Source organism: Uranotaenia lowii, chromosome 2, assembly GCF_029784155.1.
Source record: "Uranotaenia lowii strain MFRU-FL chromosome 2, ASM2978415v1, whole genome shotgun sequence".
NCBI classification, from domain to species: domain Eukaryota; kingdom Metazoa; phylum Arthropoda; class Insecta; order Diptera; family Culicidae; genus Uranotaenia; species Uranotaenia lowii.
Window position 1 is genome coordinate 61,124,513 of NC_073692.1, and position 13,475 is coordinate 61,137,987.

The 13,475-nt window shown below is 37.8% G+C and overlaps 1 protein-coding gene across 2 annotated transcripts; it reads left to right on the top strand.

Annotated features, from left to right (window-relative positions):
• The first annotated feature begins 1,510 nt into the window (after positions 1 to 1,510).
• Positions 1,511 to 13,190, top strand: LOC129746119 (CD63 antigen). Of its 2 annotated transcripts, none has more exons than XM_055739603.1 (4): positions 1,511 to 1,648; positions 1,840 to 1,954; positions 10,865 to 11,053; positions 11,119 to 13,190. In XM_055739603.1, exons 2-4 carry the CDS (start codon positions 1,874 to 1,876, stop codon positions 11,701 to 11,703), a joined length of 855 nt encoding a protein of 284 aa, XP_055595578.1. In that variant the 5' UTR covers positions 1,511 to 1,648; positions 1,840 to 1,873; the 3' UTR covers positions 11,704 to 13,190. The 2 variants fall into 2 exon arrangements, with proteins under 2 accessions (XP_055595578.1, XP_055595579.1); XM_055739604.1 differs by lacking the exon at positions 1,511 to 1,648 and adding an exon at positions 1,757 to 1,777.
• The last annotated feature ends 285 nt before the right edge of the window (positions 13,191 to 13,475 follow it).

The following is a 13,475-nucleotide window of genomic DNA, read 5'->3' on the forward strand; positions in this document are numbered from 1 at the left end:
TTAAAGTTGTGATCCCAAATTAAGCTCAGAATCCCGAAAAACGGCTTCTAATGGCCAGAAAACGCATTTTAAAGTTGTGATCCCAAATTAAGCTCAGAATCCCGAAAAACGGCTTCTAAAGGCCAGAAAACGCATTTTAAAGTTGTGATCCCAAATTAAGCTCAGAATCCCGAAAAACGGCTTCTAAAGGCCAGAAAACGCATTTTAAAGTTGTGATCCCAAATTAAGCTCAGAATCCCGAAAAACGGCTTCTAATGGCCAGAAAACGCATTTTAAAGTTGTGATCCCAAATTAAGCTCAGAATCCCGAAAAACGGCTTCTATAAGCCAGAAAACGCATTTTAAAGTTGTGATCCCAAATTAAGCTCAGAATCCCGAAAAACGGCTTCTAAAGGCCAGAAAACGCATTTTAAAGTTGTGATCCCAAATTAAGCTCAGAATCCCGAAAAACGGCTTCTAATGGCCAGAAAACGCATTTTAAAGTTGTGATCCCAAATTAAGCTCAGAATCCCGAAAAACGGCTTCTATAAGCCAGAAAACGCATTTTAAAGTTGTGATCCCAAATTAAGCTCAGAATCCCGAAAAACGGCTTCTATAAGCCAGAAAACGCATTTTAAAGTTGTGATCCCAAATTAAGCTCAGAATCCCGAAAAACGGCTTCTAATGGCCAGAAAACGCATTTTAAAGTTGTGATCCCAAATTAAGTTCAGAATCCCGAAAAACGGCTTCTAAAGGCCAGAAAACGCATTTTAAAGTTGTGATCCCAAATTAAGCTCAGAATCCCGAAAAACGGCTTCTAATGGCCAGAAAACGCATTTTAAAGTTGTGATCCCAAATTAAGCTCAGAATCCCGAAAAACGGCTTCTAAAGGCCAGAAAACGCATTTTAAAGTTGTGATCCCAAATTAAGCTCAGAATCCCGAAAAACGGCTTCTATAAGCCAGAAAACGCATTTTAAAGTTGTGATCCCAAATTAAGCTCAGAATCCCGAAAAACGGCTTCTAAAGGCCAGAAAACGCATTTTAAAGTTGTGATCCCAAATTAAGCTCAGAATCCCGAAAAACGGCTTCTAATGGCCAGAAAACGCATTTTAAAGTTGTGATCCCAAATTAAGCTCAGAATCCCGAAAAACGGCTTCTATAAGCCAGAAAACGCATTTTAAAGTTGTGATCCCAAATTAAGCTCAGAATCCCGAAAAACGGCTTCTAAAGGCCAGAAAACGCAATTTAAAGTTGTGATCCCAAATTAAGCTCAGAATGAATTGACAATGAAAATTTAAAAAAAAGTTAAGCTGCTTTTCCCTCTGCTTTCCCAACAAAGACCATGTTGATGCACCCCGGAGTGTTTGCTGCATGCCGCGGAACTTTCAAGTGTTCTACCTAGGCCAAGCAAACGTCGTCGTCGATCCCTTCCGTGTATGTATTGAGTGAGGGTGAATAAGAGAACCAGCCGACATTACTAATAATTCTTATCAATTATCACGGCTCACGGTTGATAAGATATCAGCCAAGCCGCGCGAACGAAATCGCTGGGCCTAGCACCAGAAACGGAAGAAGGGAAAACAAAGCTCATTCGCGACTTGCAAGGGTAGCGTTTACTGTTTTACGTGTCGGTTTTTGTGCGGAGTAGAATAAAATATTTTTCATTGAGGTTTGTGCAGATTTAAAGAATTTATCGCTTGCTGTTGATACAAGGAATATCCTTGCGGGAGGCTGCCTTTTCGAAAGCCGTAGACATTATCTTCCGATGTTTACGTTCTCTGAGTCTGAGAAAAGCCGAGTTGAATAATTATCAACCAACATCATTAACCGTGATCTCATTTCGTTTCCCATTGAAAACAGATTCGATCGAGATAGCTAAGGTGATTGGAGTAAAATGGCAACGGAGCGGAATGATCTCAACATGGGGATGCGATGCGTCAAATACATGCTATTTGTGATAAATACCATGTTTTTGGTGAGTATTTCGTCAGATTAAAATTTAAAAAATGTAACCGATGCTCCAGATAAAAAATATATGAATCATTTCGAATAACTGCGATAACAGGCATTCGAAGGGAATAATGGGCTTAGCTTATCTAATCTAATGTAGCGCAAAGTGTTGTGAGACAATATGGAAGGTATCTCTTCTGTTGTTCATTCAATAAATCTGCTTTAGAACTAATGAAATGTAGGACGAAATGAAAAAAAAAAAATAAAAGGAAATCAATCAATCTCTCTAACAAATCTTACTGGTTTGGTTGTAAAAATGATCGAATAAGTCTTATCATTTTGGGGTTTGAAAATATGAAGTTAAAACTTTATTTTAAAAAGGATAGTCATTGGAAATTTGTTAGGTAAAAAACTGAAAACTGAAAACTATATGAATTTTGAAGAATTGATTTAAAGTTTGGTTTCCTAAGGAGGTTTTTCTATGCATTTAGTTTAACCCTAATCCACTCTTGAGTGTCAATATGGAAGCCCAGGAAAAAACTCCCTAATCAGACCTTGAGTGTCAATTTGTCACTCCACGCTTAAAACCGCTATAAGGCACATGCAAGTGCAAACTCGGGACAAGTTCAAACCATCAACTTTCCTCTGTTACAAAAAAATTAAAAAAAATGTTTCTTCTTCTAGGAGTTGTTGTTTAGGCCCAAACAAACAATGTGACATGACATAGATAAACTAAACTTTCTTTAAAATTTTCACTAAAAACACTGCACTGTTTGATTACACACGAATTCAAGTACGCACTCCCCAGATAACCAGAAATCGTAAAGCAGTGTTCATTGTAGATTGTATAAGCATCCAGTTTAGATTGGAATTGTATAAATGTCATGTTGTAGCTAATCCAAGTTATATTTTATCGTTTATGGTTTGTATAGTTCATAATACACGATAACATTTTGTTAATCGTATAGAAAGATCAATAAAGTTGTTTTGAATCGCAGTAGAATTGTGTAAAGCTCAATATTTAATCCCATTGTACAACTAAGCAATCTTTCATGCTTGCGATCTAAGATGACATATTATTTCCATGAAAGGTCGTACAGTAATTGAGGGAAAATCGTATAATGGAATTTAAACAATCTATTCATTCATGTCATTCAAAGTTGCTTATTGAGATAAACTTTATCGGTAAATAATTGTTAATAATGCAATTCCCATGCTTAGTAATATCGTAATCATCTTATGTCAACAATTGCAAAAATTGGAAATCCTGGACGAATTATGTTGCAAAAATGAAGGCAGTTTTAATTTAGAAGAAAAAAAAATTAAAAATGAAAAAAAAATTGGCACATACAGTCGGCGTTTGCAAAAATACAGGCGACACTTAAAAAACCCCGTTCGGTGATAAATGATTCTAGATAAACAGAAATCGTAAAGTAATGTTCATTGTAGATTGTAAAAGCATCCAGTTTAGATTGGAATTGTATAAACATCATGTTGTAGCTAAACCAAGTTATATTTTATCGTTTATGGTTTGTGTAGTTCATTATACACGATAATATTTTGATAATCGTATAGAAAGATCACAAAAGTTGTTTTGAATTCCAGTAGAATTGTGTAAAGCTCAATATTATATCCCACTGTACAACTAAGCAATCTTTCATGCTTGCGATCTATGATGACATATTATTTCCATGAAAGGTCGTACAGTAATTGTAAGAACATCGTATAATGGAATTTAAACAATCTGCAGATTGTCGAATTGTTTAACAGTACAGTAAATAGCTAGCTAAGATCGCACAGCGCTGAATACAATTAATCGATTGTAATAGAATCGTCGATGAGATAGGTTAAAGTTGTATATCAAAAAACGGCATCTATAAATAGATTTGGAGTCCGAAATGATGCAGTCAGTGGTACTTTATACGATCAACTGATTTTTAAACGGAACTCTCAACTGTACATGAACAAATTGGCTTGTTTGTATCAATATAAAAAGGCGCCGAGGAAGTATCGAAGGACAGGGATCGGAACGTTGTGAGTTCGAGACTGAGGAAAAAGAGACACATAAAGTTGCATATGGTTCAATTTTTTTTCGCAGTAAACATTAAATTCTATTGTATTAATGTTCACGGCGATTCTTAGTAAAATCGTCATAAAGGAAAAATATAATTGCTTTGGGATACAGTAACAATAAATTGTATTAAATGGCGAAGAAAGTTGTACAAACCTTAGGCTACCTGCAAAAGGAAATTGTAATCAAATTGTAGGGCAGGCAATAAAAAGTTGTAAGTTGTACAATCCTAAGATTTTATGCGAAGCAAAGTTGCTATCAAATTGTTGAAAACGCAATACAAAGTTTTATATTTTCAAGATGAGCAAAATTTGGTCCGTATATTGCCTCCACTTTGGTACGTACAGGCTCATATAGAATATTCTATACAACTTTTTCAGATTGTACAACAGTGTGTATATCTCAGAAACAACTGAAATATACAGACCAAAATGTTCACTGGGTCGACATTAAAAGTGTGTTTTCGTTTTGCTGTTTTTGGCTACAAAAAGCACATTCAAATCCGATTTTTTGTTGAAAGGTGAGTGTTTGGGAGTAATAGTTAAGTAAAAGCAGAAAATTTATAATAAATTTTCAGTACACCCTGAAAATTGTGAAAATAATATTCACTTTTGTCAATCCACACTGCGGGGCAAGTGCAAACGCACCTTTAAGCCATGTAACATCAGCCATTTAAAAAAAAAATCATCTCAAAAATGGTTCAGCATTATATTAGAATGGTCAGAATGGGTATCCAAAGTGTTGTATCTGAAGCGGATATTCAAAATTCCGCATTGCCTTAGTAAATGAAGGTATTTTGCTTAAAACAACAGTCAGCAGAAATGGAGTTCCAAAAAGTAATTAATTAATATTGCAGAAAAACAGCAAATATATCAAAAAAAGTTTAAAAAACGTACCGGAACATGTATTAAACTCGTTTTTGTAACGATACACTCACGCATCTTTGAATAAGTTTAGAAAAAGCAGAGCGTTTGCACTTGCCCTCATAAACAAGGCAAAGGGCAAACTTAGAAGTTTTTTCGCATAAGTGACGTTGCTTTTTACCAACATTTTTCATTTTTTCACTTTCAATGGGAATTTGTTGAGAACCATTTTAGTGATGCAGCTAACAATAATTGATAATTTTTAAAGATATGCATGTTTTTTTAGGGCACGAGAAAGTTGAACTATGGTGAAAACCGTTTGAACTTGCCCCGGTGTGCCTTATCTCTTTTGTTTCTCAACTGAATTTATAGTTTTGGAAATATAACTCAAATATGCTTCTCAGACATTATTCAGCTACAACACTTCAGTTTTCCGTTATACTAAGTCTAAGAAAAAATTCCAAACAAACATTCTTTGGAAAAAGGAATATAGATCAGGTATGGATGATCAATCGCCCCCCCAAAGCGGGAAAACATTATTACAAAATACACGAAAACGCTCGAAAAAAATACACGAAAACGCTTTAGAACTTTTCCTAGCCGATATAAAGTCTGTTTCACATAGAATCCGGTCAGATAAAATATGTAGATCATTTCTCCGCAAAGAAATAACGTACAATAAAAGTAAAAATGTCATTTTGTAGGGTTTTTATTGCACTTTATGGAAAAACATACATAAACATCATTCGTCAGCTTTCGGATGAATTTTCGAACTTTTTTTGTGATACCACCCATCATTTTCTGCACAGTACTGCTGGTAACCTCATTCGCCATCTTGTTCCACCACTTTTCCATTTGAGCGGGTTTTTTCATGGTTCTGCCACATTTCTTCAGTTTGCCCATAACTATTGCCCAATATTTCTCGATTGGACGAAACAGTTTGATGGATTGATACTTTTTTCAACAAAATCGATCGATCGTCAAACGACATTTTGACGTAAGTTTCGTCGTCCATCAAAATGCATCCGTTGTACTTGGTCAACACTTTCTCGTACAACTTCCTTGCCCTTGTTTTGGCAACCAGGTTTTATTTCAGCGTCCTGTTGGGGTGTTTGCTTGCATGATACTACCGCAAGCGGGCAAGCCTTCTCGCAAACAAATTCGTCGAGCTGTACTGTGGTTCGTCTTGAACTTTTTCGCCAAATCACGCAAGGAGATTCCAGGATCATTGTGAACCGATCGAATTATCTTTGCTCGCAGCTTCCGGTCATATGTTCCACTTTTACGCCTGGTTTGTTTTGCTCGATCCACCGTAAGGGTCTCCCGGTAACGTTGCAGCACCGAATTAACAGTCCATTTTGGATATTTCAGGAATTTCGCGATCTTTACCCCTGACCACGTCGGTTTCTCTACGTCAGTGTGCAGAATTTTCTCTCGCCTTTCGCGTTCCATCGTCGATAACTTTTGACTGACTGCTTCAATCTTGATGAAATTTTCACCACTAAGTAAACAAACCATCCGGATCAAAACACTGTCAATAGGTTCGCGATGTGACAACTGGGGGCGCTGCAGTAAATGAAAGTCGCCTCTTTCTTATAGACACTATAATTTCATATAGTCTGGCAAAGAGAATGACGGGAGCCAATCGAACTGTCATTCGCGGGAGCCAATCGAGCAAACTTTCTAAATATTGGAAAATCATGGTTGAAGTATTGTGAATCACAAAGCTTTTCTGGCATTTTGTTAACATAAACTAAAGTTATTTAGCATAATTTTCACTATTTTTTCACCTATAAAGCATAATATATTTTTCAAAAGCAATTTCTAGTTGAATTGATCAAAACTGCATGGTATTAAACGAATTTGAGAAACTATTTTTTATTTTGCAACTGAAGTGAGTTATGAAGAGCTTGAACATTATCGTTGAATGCTCGATTGGCTCCGCGCGAATGACAGTTCGATTGGCTCCCGTCATTCTTTTTGCCAGACTATATGAAATTATAGTGTCTATACTCTTTCTATGTGAAACAGACTTTACACTTGACTTTTAAAAATGTTCCACTTAGAAGGAATGTTTATCGAACAAAAGTTACGTTCCATTGGGGTAGCCGCATGGGCCAAGGATTTCTAACGCTACCAAAATAATAATTTTTGGAAAAATAAGTCCTTTGGCAGCATCCATTAATTACGTAACGCAAAAATGCACTTTCTTGACCCCCTCCCCCGTATGTCACAAATAGTAACGCTGCGATGCACCCCCCTCTAAAAATTTCGTAATGCTGATAAATACCCCCTTCTCATATTTTTTTTTAATTTTTTGGTTTAAAGGTTAAGAAAAAGCAAAAGACATACAACAAAATAAATTAAGTTAATATTTGTGCAGATCGCTTCTTAAAACTAATTATTAGCTTCGTTCAATCGTAAGTAGAAATTGGTTTCTACTGGTTTCTGTCAACTGGTAGTTGTTCAATGAGCCAATGTTTTGGTCGAAACTAGTCAGGTCGTTGTTCAATGAAGCAAGTTGAAACTAGGCCCGGTTGCCCGGATTGCCTTGAAATAAGACCGGATTTTGCTTGGATTTATTCAATATATTTGGCAAATCAAACGAAAAAAAAAAACAAATTGTGTTGTAATTTTTTTTTAAATTTTTGAGCAAGTTTTGCAAAAACATTCATGGAAGATTTTTAAGAAGCCTCAACAACGATTTAAAATCTGTCGATGAGTTTTGAAGAAAGCATTTATGTTGATTCATTTCTTTCTTGATTTTTGTTGAGTAGTGTCTGGGTTTTGACAAAATTTGCCCGGATATTACCGTCAATTTTGAAATCAAATGCCCGGATTTTACCAGGTTTTTTTTATATAAAACTGCCATGATTTGTCCGGCCCGGATACGTGCTGAAAAATTCTGGCATCCTTACTCTAAGCGTACATCTTTCGCAGATATAATGGCTAGCATCTTACAAATGCTGAAACCACCAACCCACAGAAAGTGTACTATGTAGGCCGTGACCGGGATTTGATCTCATGCCCTCTGGCTTAGAAGACTTGAAGGCTATCCTCTAAGCCACGGACTGCGGCTTTGAAGCCGTTGAAGCTAACAAATTTGACAAATTTGGTTTTCCCCTTCAAACATGGGATGACATGAAAATAGCTGCAATTAAAACAGAATTTTTTGAAGAAAACAAAACCTTACGTAACGATGAGCATACCTCCCCCTCCCCTATGTCACAATTCGTAACGCTCGAGCTTACTCCCTTCCCCCTAGGAGCGTTACGTAATAAATGGATGCCACCTTTTCTAGTTTTCTCATGTTTTTCTTGAGTGTGGGTTTTGACAACTGCTAGAACAATCGAACAGTGGCCATTTGTATGAATAAATAAATTTACATAATTTGAAACACTCTGCTTAAAAAAAGTACAAATAATGATTTGCTTTGATTTTATGCTTATTTAAGTAAACACCTTCTAAAGGCGGTTTTTTAGGGTTAATAAAATTCAATTTATAATTATTTTTTTCTCATGAAGTAACAAATACACGACATTATTGCGACACATTCAACAGAGAGTACACTGAAAATCAAAAATGCCCAAATTTGGGAACTCCCACTCCCCAAACCTGAGTTTAATATTGACAAACCCAGTTTGTGAAAAAGTCACAGCTTGTAAATATGCCAAACTTGCCCTTCAAGCGAATAACTGATTTTTAAGGGGATTTTTGATGTTGGGAAATCTGATTCTACTACCTTCATTGTAGCAGATTTAGGTTTGGGGGGTAAGTTCAAAACGAAGAACTGTTTTGTTAGGGAATAATTTTTATTCCTGCCTCATTCGTAGATAATCTCACATATACGTTGATGTAGCTATCAATCCTAACAACTCTTCGGTGGTTGAGCGGTTAGCATCTTGAGATGGTAATAGCATTGCTACTGCAGGTATGGGTTTGATTCCCGTACCTGCCATATTTTTTTTTTATTTTGGTTTCTATTTTACTAAGGTATCAGATTTTGGGGGATGAGTTTTCTTAAAAGAGCTCAGCTTTGGACTAGCCGTTTGTAGAGAGGGAATTTCATTCAGGTCGGTGGGGAAAGTTCTCAAGTTTGGGTATTTTCGAGGTTCAGTGTTACTTTTTTACCATTGGGTAATAATCAACAAAATTTTACATACTTTCTCATTGATGTGTATTGTTTACATGCTGTCAAAATCGAAGTCGTGTTTTTCGATTCAACGAAAATAGAGGTGAACCAACGCGAGTCGAGAGAACAAATTCTATCCAAAGATCTGGAATTTCCTGACCTGTCGCACCGGCATGCCGCGGCAGTTGAAAAATGTTGAAAATTCACCATTCAACCGTCTTTAGAGTGTTGAAGCGGTCCCAGGAGCGATTGGCGCTGGACCACGGTAAAGGAACAGGAAGAAAACCGGGACCGGAGAACAAAAAGACGGAGGGAAAGGTGAAGCGGATGATTAAAGCAAATCCCAACGTCTCAAGCCGTGGCTAAAAAGATCGGCATGTCGCAGAGCTTCGTCCAGAATGCAAAGAAGAGAGCTGGACTACATACATCCAAGGTACAGAACTTCCCAAACTGCGATGAGCGGCAACAATCGACGGCTTAAACTCGGGTACGGAAGCTCTACGAGAAGATGCTGACGAAATATGGTTGTTGTGTGATGGACGACGAAACGTATATAAAAGCCGATTTTAAGTTAATTTCGGGGTTGGTGTTTGTTACCGGCACGAGCAAGTTCAATTTAAGAAGAAGAAAAAGTCGAAGTTCGCCTCCAAATATCTCGTTTGGCAGGCCATCTGCTCTTGCGGACTGAGGAGTGAGCCTTTCGTGACAAAGGGCACAGTAAATGGAGAGATCTACAAATCTGAGTGCCTCAAGAAGCGCTTTTTGCCGTTCTTGCAGCAGCACGACGAAGCTCCGCTTTTCTGGTCAGATTTGGCATCATGCCACTATTCTAAAAGTGTCCTGGAGTGGTATAAGGTCAATTCTGTCTATTTTGTTTTGACATGAACCCGCCAAACTGTCCGGTGCTGCGCTCGGTGGAGCAATACTGGGCAATCATGAAGCGGGAACTTCGGAAGAGCAAGACGACAGTCAAAGACGAGAAAGAGATGTTAAGAAAATAGGAAAAAAAAAGAAACTGGTACCGGATGAACCTGTATGGACTTTGATGGAGAGCATCAAGCGAAAATGCGTTCAATTTTACACTCAAGGCTCAAGGCATCGATTAACTTTGATTTGACTTTGATTTTTGAAGTAAATATTTATATGAATAAAACTACCCTAAAAATTATATTTTTGGTGTTGCAATAATTTCGTGTTCGCGCTTTATAGCTCCTAACTTAAGCTTTCTTGGACACTAAGTGAAATTCATAGCATGATATACTTCCATAGCTGATCTACTGTCTTTTTTCCAAAGCATGTCTTCCGATTTTTCTTTATCAGACTTTGAATAACGGAAAACTGAAGTGTTATAGCTGAATATTGTCTTAGAAATACATTTGAGTTACATTACGAGGTTTCAAAAACTATAAATTTTGTAACAATCGGTTGAGGAACAAGATAAATATATTGGTTTTACTCAGGAATGTCAAATTGATACTCCAGGGACTGTAACGAATAAAAATTTCAGGGACGGATACGGGTTCTGTTGGCCATCGCTATTCGTGACTCGGAAGATTTGTTCGAAGTGCTCAGTCCATCGTTTGAGCTGATCTGTTCTGTCTGTCAACAGCTGACCTGCTCAGTCTTTCAACGGTTTTTGCGCCACTAAGGCGACAAGATATGTCATAAAGTAATCGGATATCTCCATTGGCGACGGCTCTTGCCCCCTCTATGGGTAGGGATTTCGATCCTCCAAATAGGATGAATAAACCCAAGAGGCTTAAAATCGCAAATAAAATAACAAAAACAAACATCACTTTGATCCACATTTTAGATTTAGATTTACAAGTAGAAACAGAATTAAATGATATCTTTTTTTCCAACATCCAGATCGTGGCCATCCTGCTGGTGACGGTCGGCATGGCCATCGGAACCATTTTCGGCGACTTCGAAGTGTTCATCGATGCGCACTTCTTCTCGCCGGCCCACCTGATGGTAGCCATCGGATTCATCATGATGATCGTGTCGGTCTTCGGCTGCTTCGGTGCCTTCCGGGAGAGTACGGCTATGATCAATATTGTAAGTTTTTGGGTGTATATATCTTAGTTAAGGTATCTTAACCGTGGATCTTTCTTATTTCACAGTACGGTGTTATGTTGGCAGTGCTGTTCATTCTGGAAATTGCCGCAGCCATATCGGCATTCGCCCTCCGGGGACAGGTCGGCGAGATGGTTCGGCGTACGATTGGAGAGTCCATGGCCAAATACGAAAAAGATGTGTACGTTTCCGACTCGGTCGATTTCATGCAGCGTGTGCTGGAATGCTGTGGAGTCGATGGTCATAGCGATTGGAAGAATTTCCTGAACACCACAGAGTTGGAAGTGCCTCCGTCCTGTTGCCAGCACAATAGAAATGACGAGTGTGCTCCGTTCGAAGATGGCTGCTACTATCGGCTGGGATGGGTTGTGGCTCAGAGTGCGGCCCTGATAGCGACCGGTGCAACTACCGTGGCCTTCGTGCAGATTCTGGGCAGCATTTGTGCCTTCATGTTGGCCCGCACCATCCGGCGAACCAAATCACTGCGGCAAGCCCGCCGTTGGCAGCTGCAGCAAAGCCTGGGAATCATGACCAAACCGCATAACCCGGAATACACCCAGATGGAGAAAACGCCAACTGCGGCTGGTGGCGATACGGAGCTGTATCTTCCAAACAGCCCAAGTGTTAACTGAAGGCTACATACTTGTGCACAACATTGACGTGTGTTAACAGATCATCACCGGTGATTTAATTTAAGGATTAATTTAAGGATTAATGGCATTTCGGTGAAGTATTAAATGCATATAGAAAGAATATCAAACAAAAGTAATGAACATTATAGACCAGTGGTTTTCAAACTTTATTCACTCGCCGCCCCCTTTTGATAAATTTTCGAGCTCAACGCCCCCCTGGCCAAATTTTTGGATAATCTTAAAATAATGGTAATCTGGATCGTTGAAAAACCATTAGCTTTTGGCTTTATGTTGTTGTAAGGCTTAACACAAAATTCGATCAAATCTATATGAGGCCCTCAGAGCCAAAGGACTACCTAGTCCATAGGGTATTGTAAGTGTAAAAATAGTCCATTTTAATTTTATAATGTCAAACGATTCTTCATATTTCAAACCAAATTTCGTGGTTTTTCAGAATTGCAGAATTTTATTTACATACTATTTCGTCCGAGAAAAAAATGCAAATTTTCAAAAAAATATATGAAAAACGTTCAAACATAAAAACTTAAAAGCGAGTTTTCTCGATAAAGCTTTTATTCACTTATATCCTTTTGGCGTCAAGGGCCTCATTTTGCTTCAAACCTCCAGCAAACACTATAATCTATTTAAAATTTGCTAAACAATCACTGATTTTTTAGTTTGTTTTGATATGAAATCATGTATGTATCTTAAATATTGGTAAACAAAATTCTATATTCACGATTCATTTGCATTATTGAATACAATTACTGTTCAGCCGGTGATTGCACCGTAAAAATAGTATTATTTCTTGATATTAGAATTTGAGTCCTGACGAATTTAATTGAATTCAATCGTGTTCAAATCTACGTTGTTTCGTGATTTGTGAAAATGTGAATTACGACCTCACCGCCCCCTGAGCCCTTCAAACGCCCCCCAAATTTCAAAATTGAGCTCACCGCCCCCCTGGAAGCCCTCAACGCCCCCAAGGGGGCGGTAGGGACCACTTTGAAAACCACTGTTATAGACGGATAGATTCGATAAGGAAGCATGATAGGTGTCGAAAATGAGCCAAGAGCGTGTTATCGGAAAACTTCATGCCGTACAAGACCGTATTATTGTCTAGAAGAAGCTAACTCGGAGGACAAAAAGGAATGTACGGCCGATCGGAGTACGAAACACGTGCATCAATCCATCCATGTATCATTGTATAGATAGATCAATACAAGCTCCCTATCGATTTTGCTCCATCTAGACAATTAAACAGTGCGCGAAAAATGGTCTTGGCTCATTTTCAAAACCTTTCATGCATCCTAAAATAATCTATCAGGCTTAAATTTTCATTACTTTCATTTGAAATTCTTCCTATTAGAATTTAATACTTCAGCGAAATGCCATTAATTATTAAATTAACCATTAAATTGTGTATTAATGTGCCTTAGCTTGATGTGATTTACGAAAACATTAAATATGGATCTAAATATATACACTAATCACAATATCTTTGATTTAAACAATATTGTGCTTTGAGTGAATGTTCCGAAATTAACTCTTTTTCACTGAGCCATGCATAACTGCATTCAGAGGCAGAAAAATCGTAGCAGTTAATTTTTCTTTCTCCTTCCAAAGCATACAAACAATTATGCATGACAATGACGCATCTATATTTGAAATACTCCTGAAAAAAACAAGCTATGGCAGGGAAGGACGCAGACTATCAGTATTGGCGATTTGCAGCTCGAAACGACTCTCAGAAGGCTCTGCTATCAAAAGGG